The sequence below is a fragment of the Danio aesculapii genome, chromosome 4 (genome assembly GCF_903798145.1).
Source record: "Danio aesculapii chromosome 4, fDanAes4.1, whole genome shotgun sequence".
Lineage (NCBI taxonomy): Eukaryota > Metazoa > Chordata > Actinopteri > Cypriniformes > Danionidae > Danio > Danio aesculapii.
The window spans coordinates 4,372,770-4,396,884 of NC_079438.1; the positions used below are offsets into that span (position 1 = coordinate 4,372,770).

General features: G+C 43.1%; 1 protein-coding gene across 3 annotated transcripts in view; it reads left to right on the forward strand.

Annotated features, from left to right (window-relative positions):
• Positions 1-23,788, forward strand: part of LOC130221946 (gastrula zinc finger protein XlCGF26.1-like) — a 33,645-nt gene extending 9,857 nt beyond the window's left edge. Inside the window, exons 1-4 of one of the 3 annotated variants that reach the window (XM_056454536.1) lie at positions 13,384-13,406; positions 13,555-13,620; positions 13,880-14,033; positions 22,689-23,788. In XM_056454536.1, the coding sequence (XP_056310511.1) occupies positions 13,615-13,620; positions 13,880-14,033; positions 22,689-23,377 (849 nt within the window). In that variant the 5' untranslated portion in view covers positions 13,384-13,406; positions 13,555-13,614 and the 3' untranslated portion in view covers positions 23,378-23,788. Of the gene's footprint in view, positions 1-8,257; positions 10,798-13,383; positions 13,407-13,554; positions 13,621-13,879; positions 14,034-22,688 lie in introns of those variants that run through there. The other 2 variants (XM_056454538.1, XM_056454535.1) reach the window with 2 other exon arrangements.
• Positions 23,789-24,115: the final 327 nt, after the last annotated feature.

Consider the following 24,115-nt stretch of genomic DNA (forward strand, 5'->3'; position numbering starts at 1 on the left):
GCAACACCTTAGCAACTGCCTAGCAACCACCTAGCAACACCTTAGCAACCACCTAGCAACACCTTAGCAACCGCATAGCAACCACCTAGCAACACCTTAGCAACCACCTAGCAACACCTTAGCAACTGCATAGCAACCACCTAGCAACACCTTAGCAACCACCCAGCAACACCTTAGCAACTGCCTAGCAACCACCTAGCAACACTTTAGCAACCGCATAGCAACACCTTAGCAACCACTTAGCAACACTGTAGCAACCGCCTAGCAACACCATAGCAACCACCTAGCAACACCTTAGCAACCGCCTAGCAACCGCCTAGCAACACCTTAGCAACTGCCTAGCAACCACCTAGCAACACCTTAGCAACCACCTACCAACACCTTAGCAACCGCCTAGCAACACCTTAGCAACTGCCTAGCAACCACCTAGCAACACCTTAGCAACTGCCTAGCAACCACCTAGCAACACCTTAGCAACCGCCTAGCAACACCTTAGCAACCGCCTAGCAACACCTTAGCAACTGCCTAGCAACCACCTAGCAACACCTTAGCAACCGCCTAGCAACACCTTAGCAACCGCCTAGCAACACCTTAGCAACCGCCTAGCAACAACCTAGCAACACCTTAGCAACCGCCTAGCAACACCTTAGCAACCGCCTAGCAACCACCTAGCAACACCTTAGCAACCGCCTAGCAACCGCCTAGCAACACCTTAGCAACTGCCTAGCAACCACCTAGCAACACCTTAGCAACCACCTACCAACACCTTAGCAACCGCCTAGCAACACCTTAGCAACTGCCTAGCAACCACCTAGCAACACCTTAGCAACTGCCTAGCAACCACCTAGCAACACCTTAGCAACCGCCTAGCAACACCTTAGCAACCGCCTAGCAACACCTTAGCAACTGCCTAGCAACCACCTAGCAACACCTTAGCAACCGCCTAGCAACACCTTAGCAACCGCCTAGCAACACCTTAGCAACCGCCTAGCAACAACCTAGCAACACCTTAGCAACCGCCTAGCAACACCTTAGCAACCGCCTAGCAACCACCTAGCAACACCTTAGCAACCGCCTAGCAACCGCCTAGCAACACCTTAGCAACTGCCTAGCAACCACCTAGCAACACCTTAGCAACCGCCTAGCAACACCTTAGCAACCGCCTAGCAACACCTTAGCAACTGCCTTGCAACCACCTAGCAACACCTTAGCAACTGCCTAGCAACCACCTAGCAACACCTTAGCAACCGCCTAGCAACACCTTAGCAACCGCCTAGCAACCACCTAGCAACACCTTAGCAACCGCATAGCAACCGCCTAGCAACACCTTAGCAACCGCCTAGCAACCACCTAGCAACACCTTAGCAACCGCCTAGCAACACCTTAGCAACCGCCTAGCAACACCTTAGCAACTGCCTAGCAACCACCTAGCAACACCTTAGCAACCGCCTAGCAACACCTTAGCAACCACCCAGCAACACCTTAGCAACTGCCTAGCAACCACCTAGCAACACCTTAGCAACCGCCTAGCAACACCTTAGCAACCGCCTAGCAACACCTTAGCAACTGCCTAGCAACCACCTAGCAACACCTTAGCAACCGCCTAGCAACACCTTAGCAACCGCCTAGCAACAACCTAGCAACACCTTAGCAACCGCCTAGCAACACCTTAGCAACTGCCTAGCAACCACCTAGCAACACCTTAGCAACCGCCTAGCAACACCTTAGCAACCACCTAGCAACACCTTAGCAACCGCCTAGCAACACCTTAGCAACCGCCTAGCAACCACCTAGCAACACCTTAGCAACCGCATAGCAACCGCCTAGCAACACCTTAGCAACCGCCTAGCAACCACCTAGCAACACCTTAGCAACCGCCTAGCAACACCTTAGCAACCGCCTAGCAACACCTTAGCAACTGCCTAGCAACCACCTAGCAACACCTTAGCAACCGCCTAGCAACACCTTAGCAACCGCCCAGCAACACCTTAGCAACTGCCTAGCAACCACCTAGCAACACCTTAGCAACCGCCTAGCAACACCTTAGCAACCGCCTAGCAACACCTTAGCAACCGCCTAGCAACACCTTAGCAACTGCCTAGCAACCACCTAGCAACACCTTAGCAACCGCCTAGCAACACCTTAGCAACCGCCTAGCAACACCTTAGCAACTGCCTAGCAACCACCTAGCAACACCTTAGCAACCGCCTAGCAACCACCTAGCAACACCTTAGCAACCGCATAGCAACCACCTAGCAACACCTTAGCAACCACCTAGCAACACCTTACCAACTGCATAGCAACACCTTAGCAACCACCTAGCAACACCTTAGCAACCGCATAGCAACCACCTAGCAACACCTTAGCAACCGCCTAGCAACCACCTAGCAACCACCTTAGCAACCACCTAGCAACACCTTAGCAACCGCATAGCAACCACCTAGTAACACCTTAGCAACCGCATAGCAACCACCTAGCAACACCTTAGCAACCACCTAGCAACACCTTAGCAACCGCATACCAACCACCTAGAAACACCTTAGCAACACCTTAGCAACCGCCTAGCAACACCTTAGCAACCGCATAGCAACCACCTAGCAACACCTTAGCAACCACCTAGCAACACCTTAGCAACCACCTAGCAACACCTTAGCAACCGCCTAGCAACACCTTAGCAACCACTTAGCAACACCTTAGCAACCGCATAGCAACCACCTAGCAACACCTTAGCAACCACCTAGCAACACCTTAGCAACCACCTAGCAACACCTTAGCAACCACCTAGCAACACCTTAGCAACCACCTAGCAACATCTTAGCAACCGCATAGCAACCACCTAGCAACACCTTAGCAACCACCTAGCAACACCTTAGCAACCGCCTAGCAACACCTTAGCAACCGCATAGCAACCACCTAGCAACACCTTAGCAACACCTTAGCAACCGCATAGCAACCACGTAGCAACACCTTAGCAACCACTTAGCAACACCTTAGCAACCGCCTAGCAACCACCTAGCAACACCTTACCAACCACATAGCAACCACCTAGTAACACCTTAGCAACCGCATAGCAACCACCTAGCAACACCTTAGCAACCGCCTAGCAACCACTTAGCAACACCTTAGCAACTGCCTAGCAACCACCTAGCAACACCTTAGCAACCACCTAGCAACACCTTAGCAACCGCATAGCAACCACCTAGCAACACCTTAGCAACCACCTAGCAACACCTTAGCAACTGCATAGCAACCACCTAGCAACACCTTAGCAACCACCCAGCAACACCTTAGCAACTGCCTAGCAACCACCTAGCAACACTTTAGCAACCGCATAGCAACACCTTAGCAACCACTTAGCAACACTGTAGCAACCGCCTAGCAACACCATAGCAACCACCTAGCAACACCTTAGCAACCGCATAGCAACCACCAAGCAACACCTTAGCAACCACCTAGCAACACCTTAGCAACTGCATAGCAACCACCTAGTAACACCTTAGCAACCGCATAGCAACCACCTTGCAACACCTTAGCAACCACTTAGCAACACCTTAGCAACTGCCTAGCAACCACCTAGCAACACCTTAGCAACCGCATAGCAACTACCTAGCAACACCTTAGCAACCACTTAGCAACACCTTAGAAACCACCTAGCAACACTTTAGCAACCACCTAGCAACACCTTAGCAACCGCATAGCAACCACCCAGTAACACCTTAGCAACCGCATAGCAACCACCTAGCAACACCTTTGAAACCACCTAGCAACACCTTAGCAACCACCTAACAACACCTTGACAACCGTATAGCAACCACCTAGCAACACCTTAGCAACCACTTAGCAACACCTTAGCAACTGCCTAGCAACCACCTAGCAACACCTTAGCAACCGCATAGCAACCACCTAGCAACACCATAGCAACCACATAGCAACATCTTAGCAACTGCATAGCAACTACCTAGCAACACCTTAGCAACCACCTAGCAACACCTTAGCAACCGTATAGCAACCACCTAGCAACACCTTAGCAACCACCTTGTAACACCTTAGCAACCACCTAGCAACACCTTAGCAACCGCCTAGCAACCACTTAGCAACACCTTAGCAACCGCCTAGCAACCTCTTAGCAACTGCCTAGCAACCACCTAGCAACACCTTAGCAACCGCATAGCAACTTCCTAGCAACACCTTAGCAACCACTTAGCAACACCTTAGAAACCACCTAGCAACACTTTAGCAACCACCTAACAACACCTTGACAACCGCATAGCAACCACTTAGCAACACCTTAGCAACTGCCTAGCAACCACCCAGTAACACCTTAGCAACCGCCTAGCAACCACCTAGCAACACCTTTGAAACCACCTAGCAACACCTTAGCAACCACCTAGCAACACCTTAGCAACCACCTAACAACACCTTGACAACCGCATAGCAACCACCTAGCAACACCTTAGCAACCACTTAGCAACACCTTAGCAACTGCCTAGCAACCACCTAGCAACACCTTAGCAACCGCATAGCAACCACCTAGCAACACCATAGCAACCACATAGCAACATCTTAGCAACCGCATAGCAACTACCTAGCAACACCTTAGCAACCACCTAGCAACACCTTAGCAACCGTATAGTAACCACCTAGCAACACCTTAGCAACCACCTTGTAACACCTTAGCAACCACCTAGCAACACCTTAGCAACCGCCTAGCAACCACTTAGCAACACCTTAGCAACCGCCTAGCAACCACTTAGCAACACCTTAGCAACCGCCTAGCAGAAAAGGATATTATCAGGAAGGCTATTCTGGAGTTTAGGAGCCATAAATGAAAATACTTAATTATTCGACATTTTTTGTACTTAAGAATTGCACGTAGTTTATTTTAAAATGTGCCACTTAAATACTAAGTCAAAGTACAAGTATTGTGTAATGTAGTTATTAAAGAAAGCAGTTAAAAGACATCACAGGCTTGAAACAACGTTATGAAAAGAGTACCTAAATTGAGCCTTTTTTTCTCCACAGCTGATTCCCTTCTTAAACTAGTTTGCATCAAGCAGCCATTTTTTGGAACTTGCGCATTTTCTTCTTATCCTCAACTTGTTGGGGCGACTAAAAGTTCTCAAAGGCCAGTAGGCCACTTTAAGGTATTTCTAATGTAAAAACAAACGTGATTAGAACTCCTAAAAACACAGAGCTTAACGTTTTGTCAACAGAAGCAAGCCCTCCCCTCTCTTCCCTGCTTGTGCTTTTTTTTTCTCCGCAGCTTATTCCCTTCTTAAACTGCTATACATAAAGCAGTCACACATTTAGGAAGCCATTCAGCATGACACAGCTTTTACGATAGTCAGCTAGTTAACGTTAAGTGAACATCGCAGCATGTTATGAACTGCGGGTAGCTAACGTTAGTTAACTTATCTAGCGCTTGCAGATAGCTCAAACTGCTGTGTTCTGTATATTAATTTTAACTTACCTTGATATGCTTCTTCAAATTCGGCGGTGAATTTTTGAAGGCCATTATTTCGCGCTCTTTGGATGTTGGACTTTTTCTAGTCCTCCCAGGTTAAAACATCAGTCAGAGGCTTTAAATTTACATTTACATTTACATTTAGTCATTTAGCAGACGCTTTTATCCAAAGCGACTTACAAATGAGGACAAGGAAGCAATTCACACAACTATAAGAGCAGCAGTGAACAAGTGCTATAGACAAGTTTCAGATAAGTTTAAACAATTTTAGTAATTGGATGAATAAGGCATTACAGAGCTCCGGGTGTCAAGAGAACAGCAACACAGGCAGTCTGTGTCAGCTAGACACCCACACCCTCTTCCCCCCATATTTATCGCCCCTCCCCCCAACAACTTATCAGTTGTTAGGCAGAACAGCGAATCTGCACAGAAAAAGTTACGCATACACATAACAGAGCCTGCAAGCTGTCTGAAAGTGGAGTTGTAACATTTTGGTGATAATAAGTACAGTGGAGTTAACTTCTCGGTTATCAGTTATAATCGGTTATAAGACACAGCTGTTATGGAGCAAGGTTAGATGAGGTTAAGCACATCAGCATGAGTTGTAATTAATTAAAAACAGAATTAAATTATTAATGCAAGGATCAGTGTGTTCATGCATGGGACAAAGTTAAAATCATCAAAATTCCTTCATGGACAGACGCATGCATTTCATTCTATATGAATTGTCTTTCGCGCCAACAAATGCGAACATGGACTCTATATAGGGTGGTCTTCTTCCTCATCGCCACGATCAGTTGAAAGTGAAGGCGTTGAAGGTGGAATTTCTGGGATTTCCATGTCGAAAAACTAAAGTGCTCTTAATGCAGGCAGGCAGCACTGTCTTCTTTGATCGTCTAATTCACTCAATTATGACAAGTCAGCTTATTCAAGCCTGTGACAGAGCCATCTACTGCTCTCGCAGTGATAATGTGGGTTTGGAATGATTCGTAACATTTTTAGAATTGTAACGAGTAACAATGCAGCACATAAAAACATCTATCGGAGTAAAAGTATCAAACTCACCGAAAATATATACTGAAGTAAAAGTGGAAGTAGGAGGAAAAAAACAATACTCCAGTAGATACAGCCTTTTAGTACTTAAGTATAGTAGTGAAGCAGTTCTACTTCGTTACTATACATTTCTGTTCCCTACACTACACATCACAGCCATATCACCCTGCAGCCCGTGACCAGTTACTCACTGAAGCGAAGTAGGGCTGAGCTTGGTCAGTACCTAGATGGGAGACCACATAGGAAAGCTAGGTTGCTGTTGGAAGTGGTGTTAGTGAGGCCAGCAGGGGGTGCTCAACCTGCGGTTTGTAAGGGTCCTGACGCTATACTGTCAGTAAGCGCCGTTCTTCGGATGAGACGTTAAACCGAGGTTATTGAAAATCCCATGGCACTTCTCATCAAGAGTAGGGGTGTCCTGACCAAATTCCCTCCATTGACCCTTACCCATCATGGCCTCCCAATCATCCCCATCCAGTGAATTGGCTCTATCTCTCCACCGACAGCTGGTGTGTGGTGAGCGCACTGGCGCCGTTGTCCTGTGGCTGCCGTCGCATCATCCAAGTGGATGCTGCTCACTGGTGGTGTGGAGAGAACACTCATAATTGTGAAGTGTTTTGGGTGTTAGGCCAAGCACAATAAATGTGCTATATAAATACACATTACTTACTTACTAACACTAGTGTACAGTCATTACCCAGGGATGTTTTTCGGGACTGTGCTTAAGAAATCCGAGTAACTGTTAAAGGCTGTCTCAGTAGTTTAAAGTGTATTTTTATGGAGACCCGGAAGGGACGTGATGTTGGGGAAAAAATGGGTGGAAGAAATAAAAAACCGAGCATTGGGAATTTTTTTTTTAAGTTCCCTCGCAAAATTGTTGTTCCACAAACACTTCCTGTTCACTTCATACATGTCAACCCTCCTGTTTTTGCCAGGATTCTCCAATATTTTGCCATTCTGCCTCGCCATCATCCTATTATTAGGTATTTTCCCATACTTCTCCCATATTTTGAATCTTGAAAGTACGATGAAATTAATCTAAAAATGTCTGCTTTCACTTTCTATTCATCAAAGCTGTGCGTCGATCACCGCCCTTCATACGCAACCTCTGAATCAGCAAATGACTGACGAGCTCACTCCGTATGATATCTGTCAAGGACGTAGAATTGGCATGGACCAATATCCACCAATTACTGAAATCTACCTATAATTGAATCGACTTTAAAATAAAATAATGCTCCGTCAACCCTAGTAACCTACATGTGCACAAGGTCAAGTTCGCTAGGAGTTCACCATAATACTATTAACCAAGGATGTGCAATTAACAAAAATTTCGTTTCAGTTTTGGCCTCCAGGATAATAAGAAACACTAATCTGGATAAAACCTCTCAGACCTCTCTAAATTTCTCTACATTCATACCTCCTCAAAGACCGACTGCATTAAAGTCATGTAAATTGACTTTTGCAGCATGGAATGTGATTGTTATTTGCGTTATTAAGTGTTTGTTTTATATTATTAAGTACTTTATTCATGTTTTTTTCTTTTAAAGCGGAACAGTTTGTGCTGTTTACCACCAATGTCAAGAACAAATCTACGCCCTTGGCTTCTGTATACCATTTTTTCCCCCACCCATTTTTTCCCCCACCATCACATCCCTTCCGGGTCTCCGTTTATTTTTAGTATCTTGTTGGTTTTAGTTATGATATAAACACTATCTTGCAATTTGTTTCTTTTTACCCCAGATCTGACCGAACTAAAAAAAGAGCGGGAAGATCCGAGGGATCAGATTAAGGGAGATCAAGATTTCAAAACTGAAGATTCTACTCACTCGCAGACGGAAAAGACTTCGTCACCAGAAATAATCCAGAGCTCTCTCACATGCAATCAATGTGGAAAATGTTTCACACACAAACAGAATCTTAGAGTCCACATGAGAGTCCACACCGGAGAGAAGCCTTACAGATGCTCTCAATGCGGATTGAGTTTCACGCGTAAACAAACTCTTAATGGCCACATGAGCATTCACACCGGAGAGAAACCTTATCTGTGCGCCCAATGTGGACTGACCTTTTCATACCGAAAAAATCTTAATCTACACATGAGAATTCACACGGGAGAGAAGCCCTACTCGTGCACCCAATGTGAACTGAGTTTCAGGAAAAAACAGTGTCTTAAAATCCACATGAGAATTCACACCGGCGAAAAGCCGTACCTGTGTGCCCAATGTGGACTGAGTTTTACGCACAAACAAACGTTTAATAGCCACATGAGAAATCACACGGGAGAGAAGCCTTTCACGTGTGCTCAATGCGGATTGAGCTTCGCCACCAAACAATCTCTTCGCATCCACACGCGCATTCACACCGGAGAAAAGCCTTATATGTGCTCCCAATGCGGGATAGGTTTTACGCATAAAAACGCTCTTAATGTCCACTTCACAACTCACACCGGAGAGAAGCCTTACATCTGCCATCAATGCGGATCCGGTTTTACACGTAAACATACTCTTAATAACCACCTGGTAATTCACACCGGAGAGAAGCCTCACAAGTGCTCCGACTGCGGACTGAGTTTCACGAAAAAAACGGCTCTTACTAGCCACGCCAGGATTCACACCGCAGTAAAGCTGTACACGTGCTCTCACTGTGGACAGAGCTTTAAGCACAAACAAACTCTTAAAATCCATCTGAGAGTTCACACTGGAGAGAAACCGTACTCTTGCACTCAGTGTGGACAGAGGTTTCCGCATAAACAGACTCTTCGTAGCCACTTGAGAATCCACACTGGAGAGAAGGCATACGCATGCTCTCAATGCGGAATGAGCTTCATGTATAGACGAGGTCTTAACGTCCACGTTAGGAGTCACTTCCAGTAATGCCGAGTTTAGACTGCATGATTTTAGCCCCGATTTTGACTCACCGACAGGTTTTGAGAAATCGCAAATCGGCGCAATGGAGGTTGGTTCAGTTCCCTGCGCTGAACAGAAACAATAGCCGCGTTTCCACTATCGCGCCTAAAGCGAGTGAGCCAGGGCGAGCCAAGGCCAGTCGCGTTTCCACTATCACTTCCGGGGCGTAATCGGGCCAAAGCGGGGCTTCCTTGGGGCCAGCGTCCGGCCTTTTTTGGCCCGCCGAATACCTTGGGCCAAGGAGGGCCAACTGGGGCTTCGGGGCGGGGTTGCGTACAAAGGCGGAGTTTTCCTTAACAACAACACGGCATATATGATGGTATTTACAAACAACAAAATGCTACAAAAACAATCACGGGAAATATTACCATGTTCATCCACTGTTGCCGTTGTCGTTGTATACGTCGTTCTCGTCGCTCGGCTGCTCTTTTGCGCCTTGCATCCAAAATCTGTGTTCGAAGTAAATGCAGCCGAACTCGAATGTCCTTATCCAGGGATCGCTGTCTGGCCTTACACCAACAGACCACAAACAGTAAAAAAGCAATCGCTTCGGCGTTCTCCATCTTTCAGCTCTCGTAGTGATGCCAGGTTGTGTTTGTGGTTATAATTTGAGTTTTTTGTTCCCGCTGAAGTGGGCGGGTTGTGTGACGGGTTGTGTGACGTTTGATTCGGGCGACGTTCTGGCGGCGGTGTTTGCGTGACGCGCTGACAGTGGAACCGCGACATGATTTCGGCCTCATTTCTCAACCTCCCGGGCTATTGGCCCGGCCTGGCCCGATTAAAGCCCTGGCTCGCACTGGCCCGATAGTGGAAATGCGGCTAATGTAAGTATAGGAGACTGTAAAGCCTACTTTAACCCAATGCGTGAAGCTGTGGACAAGGAGCTGCTGCAAATACTAGCATCAGATGTGTGTCTTATATAAAAGTATAGATATTTATTCTAGTTTTCCTCTTTCCCCTTTTAATTACCGATCATTTAATGCGCTTTGATTCACTCCCTGTATTACGCTGCCTGACAGCCTGTCTGGGTTTCCACCATGATTGCAAGCGACTGAACGAAGACACTGGACAGCCTAATTTAACCCAATGCATGAAGTTGTGGACGAGCATCACAGAGCTGCTGCAAATACAACAAATACAAGCATTTAAGTGTCTTCAGTTGTGTTTTTCTTTTGTTAATACTGTTCGTTTGATGCGCTGTGATCCTCTCAAGATCTCAAGTCACGTCTGTGTGGGTTATGTCAAGACATATTCCCTCATCAAGTCAATCAACTCGATCTCTCAACATGTATGAAGGATAAAAACCCGCCATAAGAAACACCGCGCCGATCTCAGTTTGGTTTGAACGCGAGCAGAGGTGAGGGAGGGGCTGTAGCAGTGAAAAGTGAAAGTACCCGCCCCCATTACGTCAGTAGTGATTCACTCTCTGACGTAATGGGGGCGGGTACTTTAACAGAACAGCAACACAGACAGTCCGTGTCAGCTGAGCACATACACACACACACTTCCTCACCCCCCATATTTATCGTCGTCTCTCTTCAGCCACCCCCCCCCCCCCTGTAAGAAATATCCTCCATCTAGATCAGTTCAATCATCAGTTGTTAGGCAGGACAAGCTAATCTGCACAGAAAAAGTAACGCAAAGTGAGCCTTCACCCCTCCCGTCTGTGATTATTCCTGGAAACGAGCACACTCTGAAAGTAGAGTTGTAACATTTTTGTGATAATAAGTACAGAGGAGTTAACTCCTCGGTTATCAGTCACACGAATCCACAGCTGTTATGGAGGTTAAGCACATAAGGTTATATGAGGATAAACACATCTGCATAAGTCCATGTAATTGGTTAAAAACAGAATTAAACTATTAATGCAAGGATAAGTCTATTAATGCATAAGATGACGTTGAAATCATCAAAAATCCCTTCAGTAATTAAAGTGGATTTATTATTTTTAGAGTTTTCAGTGTCGATGCTCTACACTATATTACAAAATGGCTTCGAATAGTGCATAAGTATGCGATTTGTGACGCACCTCAGGTGTCTTTTCTGAAATACTGAATTTGGGGGTTTTATTAGATCAAAATGATCAAAATGAAAAGAAATAAACACTTAAAATATATCAGTCTGTGTGGAATGAATGTTTACAGTATACATGTTTCTCTTCTTGAATTCAACTAGTAAAATAAATCAACTTTTTGAAAATGATCTGATCACATGACCAGCACATGTAACCTCACACCATTTGGAGGTTATAATAAGGCCATGTCTACAAGTGCAAAGGTGTTTTAATAAACTGACTTTTCTCCGCCTTCTTATTTTAAAAAAGTCTCGGTTCACATCAAAAAAAGATGCGCTGTGATGTATGTTAAGGGCACTCTAAACCAACAGGTGGCAGCTTTTTATGCTGGGTTTACACCAAATGCAGCACTAAGTATTTGTGCAAGTACATTGCATTCAACTCAATGCAATCATGAGCACGGAGGTGAATTACCGCTTCATCAAGAAAATGGCGCAGATTATGAGACGCAAATGTGTGGAATTTGCCTCAATCAATCATTCATTCATTTTCCTTCAGCTCAGTTTCTATTTCAGAGGTCGCCACAGCGGAATGAACCACCAACTATTCCAGCATACGTTTGGACTGTGGGGGAAACCGGAGCACCAGCAGGAAACCCACGCCAACACGGGGAGAACATGCAAACTCCACACAGAAATGCCAACTGGCCCAGCCAGGATTCAAACCAGCAACCTTGCTGTGAAGCGACAGTGCTAACCATTGAGCCACTGTGCCACCTTGCCTCAATTACATTTTCCGTAATTGATGTGAACCAGAAAGCAGAAAACAATGTGCATCACCGTGTCATATTAAATCAAACTGAATATTATGAAGTGGGTTAATGTTGGCAGCACTTTTATCTTAAATGCATCCCTGTTGAAAAAAACAGCTTAAACCAGCCTAGGCTGGTTAGTTAGTTTTAGCTGGTTGACCAGGCTGGTTTTAGAGGGGTTTTGACCATTTCCTGGCTGGTTTCCAGCTATTTCCAGCCTGGTCTTAGCTGGTCAGGCTGGAGGATGACCAGCTAAAACCAGCTTGACCAGCCAAACCAGGCTGGGAGCCCAGCCAAAACCAGCTATGTCCAACTTAAACCAGACTGGTTAAGGTGGTTTTAGCTGGTCATTTTCCAGCCTGACCAGCTAAGACCAGGCTGGAAATGGCTGGAAACCAGCCTGGAAGTGGCCAAAACCTCTCTAAAACCAGGCTGGTCAACCAGCTAAAACCAGCCAACCAGCCTAGGCTGGTTTAAGCTGGATTTTTCAGCAGGGATTTTATCTGCATGTGTATCACAATGCATTTACTATACAAGATATTCTATCATCATTCAAACAATTTACATTTATGATATGATATATATATATATACATTATCATTATCATTTTAATAATAATTGGCAGTTCATTCCCCTGTGGCGACCCGAGATTAGTAAAGGGACTTAAGCCAAAAAAAATGAATGAAAAATGCCCCATCATAGGATATGTTTTGGCTTATTTCAAATATTTTACTTCACAATATGTTTCTTTTAAAAACATATTACCGGTCAATTTGATTTGACTCGTCCTATTAGAATTACGCACCATCATCGTGAAATAACTTCACTGTCTCTTAAGTGAAGGTTTTGTGCTGGCTCAACAAAATCCAACCCGGTACAAATGTGTGGTATAGAGGAGAGCAGTTCAAGCAAATCATCAGAGATACCCTAAGCGTACCCAATTACATAATAAATGTTGCATATTAATTCTATGTTTGTGAATCAGTTTGTGATCTAGTATATATTATATAAAATATAAGAAAAAAATATATATTTTTAATTAATCGATTGAAATTAGTCGATTCACTTTAAAGCGATGACTTTTATTTTGGATTGGTGTATGACGTCATCAGTGTATGCGCCGCGCTCCGGCTGCTGTTGTGATTCGGATGAGAAAAGGTTCGTGTTTTTACCGGTTTAAGGCGTTTTAATGACTGGTTGGTGCTGTTGAATGTTGTCTTTTCTTTATAAACGATATTGGTAAAGTGACATTACTTAATTACAAAGTCTAACGTGTGCTTTTTAATGGGGTTTTGTGTGAATAAAGCGCGTCTGTACGACAGTAAGAAGTGAAGGAGATTTTTAAAAACCTGATGGTCACCTGAAAATGAAGGTAAACAACCTGCGGTTTACACGAACTAACCTGTATGAAATGTTCTATAATTATGCCTGAATAACCCTTTTAATAAATTGCATGTTTATTTTTAATCATTTGTAGTAATAGTTATAAGATGTCTGTTTTAAGGCTCTCACTCGGACTAACTCCCTCACTAGTGCACTGACTAGTGAACTAAAGAACTGACTGAGACACAGAGCGATTTAATTAGCATTTATTGGTCTCTCAGTTGATTATTCTCCTCTTAAACCCACAGAAAATCCCTGAAGTTCCATGTGACGCTATTATAAAGATGGCGTTTATTAAAGAGGAGAGTGTAGACGTGATGATTGAAGAAACATTCAGACATGAAGACATCAGGATTACTGAAGTGTTCTCACTGAAACAAGAAGATCCCGAGGAGCTAACAGGTTGGTTTTTATTCTCAAAGCTCAACTCAAGTCATTTGATTCTCTATCAGATCTGCAGCTCTACCATAATGAAGGAGGGTTTTGATATAAGTCTTATGGGTGTTCTCAAGATTAAAGAGCCCAAACAATTACTGTGTTGTAAAACCCAAAAGTTTCTAATTAATAATGAATTAAATTGCTATAATTTTACAAGTACAATGAATTAAAATTAGAATCAGAAATGGCCAATAAATAATAAAAATACCTCATTTTCAGCGATATAAATGCAGTAATTGTGCTAGCAGAACTTTGTGAGTGAAAGGAAATCAACAAAACAGTAAAACTATGCACTTGTTTCTAAAAAACGAACACTAATAGTTACAAATTAAGACCTAGATATTTTTCAATTAACTGACAAAACCCAGGAAATCATCAAGTCGAGAAGCATATCATTTCTGTGATGCTCCACAGGTTCAAGGAGAGGATAAATGCAGCATGTAGGATTTAATTTTTTTATTTTACATCTGATGAAATCGTGATAATAATTAACAGAAAGTAAATTTTATACAGAATCGAATAACTAAATATAACTGCGGTTTAGCTAGTTACTTATTCTCACAGTTTAAAATGTCAAAAGTTAATCTAGAACCTTGCTCTCAGGTCAGGAACTGACTTCCCACTCTTTCGGTTGTTAAATTACTTGTCGTAAGACTTCTTGGTCTTCTCAAGAGAAATGGTCACCTTTGGAATTATAAGGTTCTATCTGACATTTTTGTCAAAATTGAGTTAACATATTCTTATTAAATGACAACTTATTTACATTATGGGATGTTTTTCAGAATCAGAATCAGTTTTATTTCCAAGTGTGCTTCACACACACAAGGAATTTGTTTTGGCTACAGAAGCTTCCAGTGTACATAAAGTGACAACACAAAATAAATCTGAAAAAAGAAGATGAACATTAAACAGATGCGGTTAGTCAAGAAACCTGGATGTTGAGTTGTATGTACAGATTGTTATAAATTTACAGGTTATAAGGTGCTGTGTACAATGCGAATGGAGAGGTATTGCATTGTATATTGATATAAAGTGCTGTGTACAAGTGCGTATGAGAAAGTATTGCACATATTTATAGCACAGTAGGGGAATCTTTAACTGTTCATAAGGTAGACAGCCTGAGGAAAGAAACTTTTTCCTGTGTCTGGCTGTTTTTGTGCTTGGTGCTCTGAAGCACCGACCGGACGGTAACAGTTCGAACAGGTAGTGTGCTGGGTGTGAGGCGTCCAGAGTGATTTTGCGAGCCCTTTTACTCACTCTGGAAGAGTACAGTTCTTGAAGTGTAGGAAGGGTTGTGCCAGTGATTCGTTCAGTAGTCCGGACTATTCGCTGTAGTCTACGGAGGTGGGTTTGGCAGCTGAGCCGAACCAGACGGTGATTGAAGTGCAGAGGATGGATTGGATGACAGCTGAGTAGAACTGTACGAGCAGCCCCTGTGGCAGGTTAAACTTCCTCAGCTGACGAAGGAAGTACAGTCTCTGCTGGGCTTTCTTCACAATAGAGTCTATATGAATGTCCCACTTCAGATCCTAAGAGATGGTGGTGCCCAGGAACCTAAATGACTCTACTGCAGCCACAGTGCTGTTCATGATGGTGATTGGGGGTGATTTTTGTAAGTTGTTTACGTTTTTTTTATTTTATTATTATTTTTCAGGGTTTTTAACCTTTATTTGAGAGGACAGTAGAGAGTATTGACAGGAAAGCATGGGGAGCAGAGAGAGGGGAAGGATCGGCATAGGACCGCGAGGCGGAATCGAACTCGGGTCGCCGTGAGCACCGGAGTGCACGCGTCGACGCACCAACCACCACACCACCGGCGCCGACACGTTTTAAGACTTTTTATTTACATAAAAAATGCTACACACATACTGTTTGCTAAATGGAATGCAAAAACTTTGAAGCTTCATATCTTAAAATCATTCAGAACGTAGATAGAACCTTATAATTTCAAGGTGACGAAATACACTGCGCTGTTTTATGATACTAGCGCTGCACGATTTAGATTAAAAAACGAATTGCGAATTATCTGATTAAAATTGCGAATTAAAATGCAATTGACTATAATCTCGAATAAGAGCTGCAGGTTTGATTTGGGGGTTTTAACAGCACAAAAGAAAGTCCAAGCACAATCGCAAAGTATGCTACTGTTTATGTAAAACCACTTTTTTTCAATGAAGTTGTCATGACAAACGGAACAGAAAATAACTAAAGTATTTTAAATTAAATTAATGATATATAAAATAGTATATATAAACCTTTACGCTGGATTTATACTTTCGCCTGGCACTGCATCGCGCACTTCTGCTACTGTGCACGCACCTCACGAAACCGACAAGGCTTTTATACTTGATGCATTCGCCGTTGTGATATTCTTTGAAATGACAGGGGGCGGTCAAAAGTCAGACGTATAAACAGAGAAGTAGGACGTTTCCGGAACTGCGTCATATCGTTAATATCATTCAAGATTTTTAAACTAATTATTTTTATAATTTATTTTAATAATTATAAATATTTTTGAACCATTCTAGATTTTTTTTAAGCAAACTTTGATGCTTCACTTGCTTTTGTTCATATCTCGGACGGTTTTACCTATTAACGTTTATTACAATATTAATGACAACAGAACATGGGTTGCTCTACAAATATATTTTTTTATTATGGCTAGAATAAAGGCAAAAAAAGAGCACACTTACTAAAAATACTAATGTTTTTTTTTTAGATTTAGCCTGCTCCACAATTCACACATTACTGTCTGGCTAGTTTCTGTCCCGCTATGCTTAAAAGCCAATAATGGTCCAACATTCCTGATCATTATCAACAATAAAGCCTAGAAAGACAGGGCATCAGTATATTGTAAACCGATAGGTTCAAATATTCTTTTCCTATTATCAAAGAAATATTTTGTACCTTAATTATAGTTTTTTGTTTCTATTAAATTGTTTTCAATTCAAAATTGTAATATATAGGTCAGTGTAAAACCTATGACTGGTGGAAAAACATATGCTGTAATTGTGTACCTGGGTCTCCACTTTTCCCATGGCCTCTTTTGGCTTTAAAGGGCACCTATGGTAAAAAATCTACTTTTCAAGCTGTTTGGACAGACATATGTGCATGTATGGTGTATAGACCGTCATATTGGGGTGATATAAACACACCCAGTGCTTTTTTTTCAATTTAACAACATCAAAAACGGTGGACCAATTGGAGCGGTTTTCAAATCGACCGCAACTTTACGTAGGAGTGCGGTCCCCCCGCCCACCAATATTGATTGACAGGCGCGTCATCATATCCTCAGTTTGTTGATTCACGTCCGCCATTTTCAGCATGAGTCGAAGCGATATCTCTAAAGGAACATGCTAGCTCTATTTTTAGATGCAAGGCTCATTGGGCTCAACACAAGAGCAATATTCTCCACATTATCGCTCTAATCGGAATTATTGGTTGTATCTTTAGGTAGGTTTGCAAACATGTGTACTTCTCGTCGAGTCTACCTTATACTTCAGCCGTTTGCATTTCTCGCGATCCCAGAAGCTCCCTGTGATCTTAACTAGCATGCGTTTTAGAATTCTAAACATCGGTTTCTATCAGGGTACACTCAAGTCGGACGTGTGTCGCCGTTCGCAGTTCGCCGTTGTGTGTACCCTGATAGAAACCTATGTTTAGAATTCAAAAATGCGTGGCGCGACGATTCGGGACACTTCATGTTTCTGCCGCGCCACAGAGAGTGTCTAGTGTGCCGTGTCGCGGCTTCGAGCGGCGCATCCGGTGCCTCAGTCAAAGTTAATTCAGTGTGTGTGGTTATTAGTTTCTGTGTACAAGCTCGGCACTTGAAACTAGCACACAGTTGGCTGTAAAACTGTACAAAGACACATATGATTTTGTACTCTCTGCTTGGTCTGTGTCCAAATCGTACATGTACGACTGAATGTGGCTCCTCTCAGTCTGCCTGTCAGAATCTGTTGCAAACGCAGAGCGGGTGAGCTCATGGCCCCGCCCCCTTGTTACGTTGGGCGGGAAGCCGAAACTAATTTACATGTGAAGCAACACACCCCTAAATCAGCGAACTGTGGACACGCCCCCAACATGACACTTTTTAACACGTTATAATAAAAAAATCAAACTTATCCCTCAGGTTTTTCCTAACTTTTTAACAAAATCTTTCCTCCTTTCGCACGACTGCTGCTATTTCTAGCCAAGAATTAATGGTCACCTGGTTATCTCTATGATCACGTATACTGATTACGGTACCTGTTTCAGACAAAATCTCTTCAAAGGGTTTCATATTCAACTCAAATCAAACGTGGCACCGCGCGAAATGTTCGCTCGAGTCTCAAAAAAAAAAAAAAAAATCATGTGCTCCGCCAGCCTATATCATGTCGTGTGCACCCAAAACGAACCTCCGCAAACATAGCTTGCACTCAAGCAAACTAGCGGACACAGAGTATAAATCAGGCTTTACAGCAGTCAGATATATGAACTGTACCTTTAGTTTTACCTGCTCAAGTAAACGCTCTTTTTGAATGTATCAAACAAAACTCAAGTACATGCAGAGATGAGCATTTATAGCCAATTAATAAATGTTAATATTATCCCGCTTGCCCTTTGAGCGTTGTTGAGTTCTTAAACCCCTGTGATTGGTCATTGTGTTCCTGCACTCAACAGAAAGGGCTGCGATTGGCTTTAACGATTAGTGCGGCTCTGGTGTTATTCACCGATGAGTGACACGGATACAGATAAATAGTCGCGGTTAGCTAATGTTACCGTATTCACAGCTGATCCATTACCGACATGTTGGAGAAAACTCGCGGTGCAGAATAACACTCGTGTGTGTGTGTGTGTGTGCATCCACAAGAATCGCTGTAACAGCCTAGAAAGAGGACGAAACGTTACCTCACGCAAGCAGGTCAAGGGTCCACACACACAAAGAAAGAGAGAGAGAAGCAGAGCAGAGATGGAGTTCGCTTTAATTTCATCTCCATTGCAGTGAAATAGGGGCTTGAGGGTTCTGCTGTAACAGTTGTCTGCTTTTTAAGTAACGTTAGTAGGATTGTTTTAATTACTCACCTCCCTTATCGCCATAGTAATAATTGAAATAATCGCACCTTTTCGGTTGCACGATTTCGGATTAAAATCAATGAATCATGCAGGCATACTAAATAATCCATGCATGACATCTGCAGGAAATGCCTTCATGTTTACGTTAACGAACAGTCACAACACACACAGTGAGACGTGAGAACAAACAAGACTACAGCATTAAGTCATGTGGTAAACACAGTAAAACAAACCACCCTCTCTAAATCTCTATAGAATCATGTATTGATGCAGATTTCCCTCTTCTGAGACTAAAGCGTAACTCAAATGTGTTTGAATAGTGTGCTAAAGGAAGTAAAGATTAGGGATGCACCGATATCATTTTTTTTGGAACTGATCCGATCTCGATACCAAAATTCTGACTATCGATGATACAGATCCGATCCCGATACCAAAATTTGGAGTATCGACCAATACAGATCCGATCTGACACCAAAATTCTGAGTATCGACTGATACAGATCCAATCCCGATACCAAAATTCTGACTATCGACGATACAGATCCGATCCGATCCGACACCAAAATTCTGAGTATCGACCGATACAGATCCGATCCGACACCAAAATTCTGAGTATCGACCGATACAGATCCGATCTCGATACCAAAATTCTGAGTATCGACCGATACAGATCCGATCTCGATACTAAAATTCTGACTATCGATGATACAGATCCGATGCCGATACCAAAATTCGGAGTATCGACCAATACAGATCCGATCTGACACCAAAATTCTGAGTATCGACCGATATAGATCTGATCTCGATACCAAAATTCTGAGTATCGACCGATACAGATCCGATCTCGATACCAAAATTCTGAGTATCGACCGATACAGATCCGATCTCGATACCAAAATTCTGAGTATCGACCGATACAGATCCGATCCCGATACCAAAATTCTGACTATCGACAATACAGATCCGATCCGACACCAAAATTCTGAGTATCGACCGATACAGATCCGATCTCGATACCAAAATTCTGAGTATCGACCGATACAGATCCGATCTCGATACCAAAATTCTGAGTATCGACCGATACAGATCCGATCCCGATACCAAAATTCTGACTATCGACAATACAGATCCGATCCGACACCAAAATTCTGAGTATCGACCGATACAGATCCGATCTCGATACCAAAATTCGGAGTATCGACCAATACAGATCTGATCCCGACACCAAAATTCTGAGTATCGACCGATACAGATCCGATCTCGATACCAAAATTCTGACTATCGATGATACAGATCCGATGCCGATACCAAAATTCGGAGTATCGACCAATACAGATCCGATCTGACACCAAAATTCTGAGTATCGACCGATACAGATCTGATCTCGATACCAAAATTCTGAGTATCGACCGATACAGATCCGATCTCGATACAAAAATTCGGAGTATCGACCGATACAGATCCGATCCCGATACCAAAATTCTGAGTATCGACCGATACAGATCCGATCCCGATACCAAAATTCTGACTATCGACGATACAGATCCGATCCCGATACCAAAATTCAGAGTATCGACCGAAACAGATCCGATCTCTGACACCAAAATTCGGAGTATCGACCAATACAGATCCGATCTGACACCAAAATTCTGAGTATCGACCGATACAGATCCGATCTCGATACCAAAATTCTGACTATCGATGATACAGATCCGATGCCGATACCAAAATTCGGAGTATCGACCAATACAGATCCGATCTGACACCAAAATTCTGAGTATCGACCGATACAGATCTGATCTCGATACCAAAATTCTGAGTATCGACCGATACAGATCCGATCTCGATACAAAAATTCGGAGTATCGACCGATACAGATCCGATCCCGATACCAAAATTCTGAGTATCGACCGATACAGATCCGATCCCGATACCAAAATTCTGACTATCGACGATACAGATCCGATCCCGATACCAAAATTCAGAGTATCGACCGAAACAGATCCGATCTCTGACACCAAAATTCGGAGTATCGACCAATACAGATCCGATCTGACACCAAAATTCTGAGTATCGACCGATATAGATCTGATCTCGATACCAAAATTCTGAGTATCGACCGATACAGATCCGATCTCGATACCAAAATTCGGAGTATCGACCAATACAGATCCGATCCCGACACCAAAATTCTGAGTATCGACCGATACAGATCCGATCTCGATACCAAAATTCTGACTATCGATGATACAGATCCGATGCCGATACCAAAATTCTGAGTATCGACCGATACAGATCCGATCTCGATACAAAAATTCGGAGTATCGACCGATACAGATCCGATCCCGATGCCAAAATTCTGACTATCGACCGATACAGATCCGATCCCGATACCAAAATTCTGACTATCGACGATACAGATCCGATCCCGATACCAAAATTCGGAGTATCGACCAATACAGATCCGATCTGACACCAAAATTCTGAGTATCGACCGATATAGATCTGATCTCGATACCAAAATTCTGAGTATCGACCGATACAGATCCGATATCGATACCAAAATTCTGAGTATCGACCGATACAGATCCGATCTCGATACCAAAATTCTGAGTATCGACCGATACAGATCCGATCCCGATACCAAAATTCTGACTATCGACAATACAGATCCGATCCGACACCAAAATTCTGAGTATCGACCGATACAGATCCGATCTCGATACCAAAATTCGGAGTATCGACCAATACAGATCCGATCCCGACACCAAAATTCTGAGTATCGACCGATACAGATCCGATCTCGATACCAAAATTCTGACTATCGATGATACAGATCCGATGCCGATACCAAAATTCTGAGTATCGACCGATACAGATCCGATCTCGATACAAAAATTCGGAGTATCGACCGATACAGATCCGATCCCGATACCAAAATTCTGACTATCGACCGATACAGATCCGATCCCGATACCAAAATTCTGACTATGGACGATACAGATCCGATCCCGATACCAAAATTCAGAGTATCGACCGAAACAGATCCGATCTCGATACCAAAATTCTGAGTATCGACCGGTACAGATCCGATCCCGATACCAAAATTCTGACTATCGACGATACAGATCCGATCCCGATACCAAAATTCGGAGTATCGACCGAAACAGATCCGATCCCGATACCAAAATTCTGAGTATCGACCGATACAGATCCGATCCGACACCAAAATTCTGAGTATCGACCGATACAGATCCGATCCCGATACCAAAATTCGGAGTATCGACCGAAACAGATCTGATCCCGATACCAAAATTCGGAGTATTGAGACCAAGCATAATCGCAAAGTATGCTACTGTTTAACTAAAGTATTTTAAGTATTTGAGTATTGCACAGCGCAATATGATTTAGGAAACAGCAATCCAAAAATATGCGGTATCGAACCGATATCCGATCCAAGTATCAGGATTTGTGCATCGCTAGTAAAGATTAGAGGTAACAGATATTTCGGTAGTATTATTATGTTGGTTTTTGCGCATGTCATTGTTTTGTCTCTTTACCTCAGATCTGACTGCAGTAAAGGAAGAACAGGAAGAACTGAGTGATCCGATTAAGGAAGAACAAGATTTCAAAACCGAAATCGAAGACTCCACCTGCTCAGAGACTGAAAAAAAAGGCCAAATAAGTGATTTCTCGTGCCATCTCTGTGGAAGGAGTTTCAGTAGCAAAAAAAACCTTAAGGTCCACATGAGAGTCCACACCGGAGAGATGGCGTGCCAACAGTGCGGGAAGGTTTACAGTCGAAAACACAACCTCAGAAAGCACATATGCCGTCACATCTGCAGTACATGCGGAATGAGTTTTACGCATAAAACAAGACTCGACGTCCACATGAGAATTCACACCGGAGAGAAGCCCTTCACATGCACCGAATGTGGAGTGAGCTTTAAGCATAACCAGACTCGCAAAATCCATATGAGAATCCACACCGGAGAGAAGCCGTACACGTGCACTGAATGCGGAGCCAGTTTTGGCTACAGTCGAAGTCTCAAAGACCACATGAGAGTTCACGCTGAAGTAAACCCCTACACCTGCCACCACTGTGGGAAAGAGTTCTGTCGAAAAGGATACCTCAACATCCACATGAGGATTCACACTGAAGAGAAGCTTCTGTCCTGCCAGCATTGTGGAAAGTGTTTCTCATATCAAAATGAACTGAAAGAGCATTCGCTAACTCATTTCGACTTTACATAAAGACATGACCTGCGAATTAACATGGAGAAAAAATGTATTTGGCTTAATTACATATTTAATAAGGCATAACAGTAACACAGGGTCTTCAAAAAACACTTAAAGGCCCCTCAGCTCTTTAGATTTTCATACTTATTTAAAGGGAACCTATTATGCCCATTTTTACAAGATGTAAAATAAGTCTCTGATGTCCCTAGTGTGTGTGTGTGTGTGTGTGTGTGTGAAGTTTCACCACACAAATAATGTCTTATTACTCTTTAATACTGCCCCTTTTAGGCTTTGATCCTAATGGTGGAGTTTTGGTGACTGTCACTTTAAATTCCAATGAGATGTGCTATGGAGTCAATTTAGGGCCATATACACTTGCAAAATAAAATAAAAGAACTTCAAAAGGAAAACTAAGTTTTGAGAAATAAAAAGGAAATTTGCCAAAAAAAAAAATAAATAAATATTTGAAATAAAAATAAAAAAAATTGCTAAACTTTTTTTATAGCAAAACCCGTCCAGTCGATTGCGATGCGGTTTTCACTTTGCACTTTACGTTTCTGCGCGTTTCACTTTGTGGCCCTGATTTGACAAGGGGGCGGAGTCAAGACAAGTTGGGCGTTTACGGCGGGATCAAACCTGCCTCCATTTAAGTGACGTCATCACCTGGAGACACAGTATAACCGAGGTGGTCTTAGAGCCCAGTAGGTCTTGGCCTGCTGCAAACGCCGAAGTTTGTTTGTTTTGTTTTGTAAA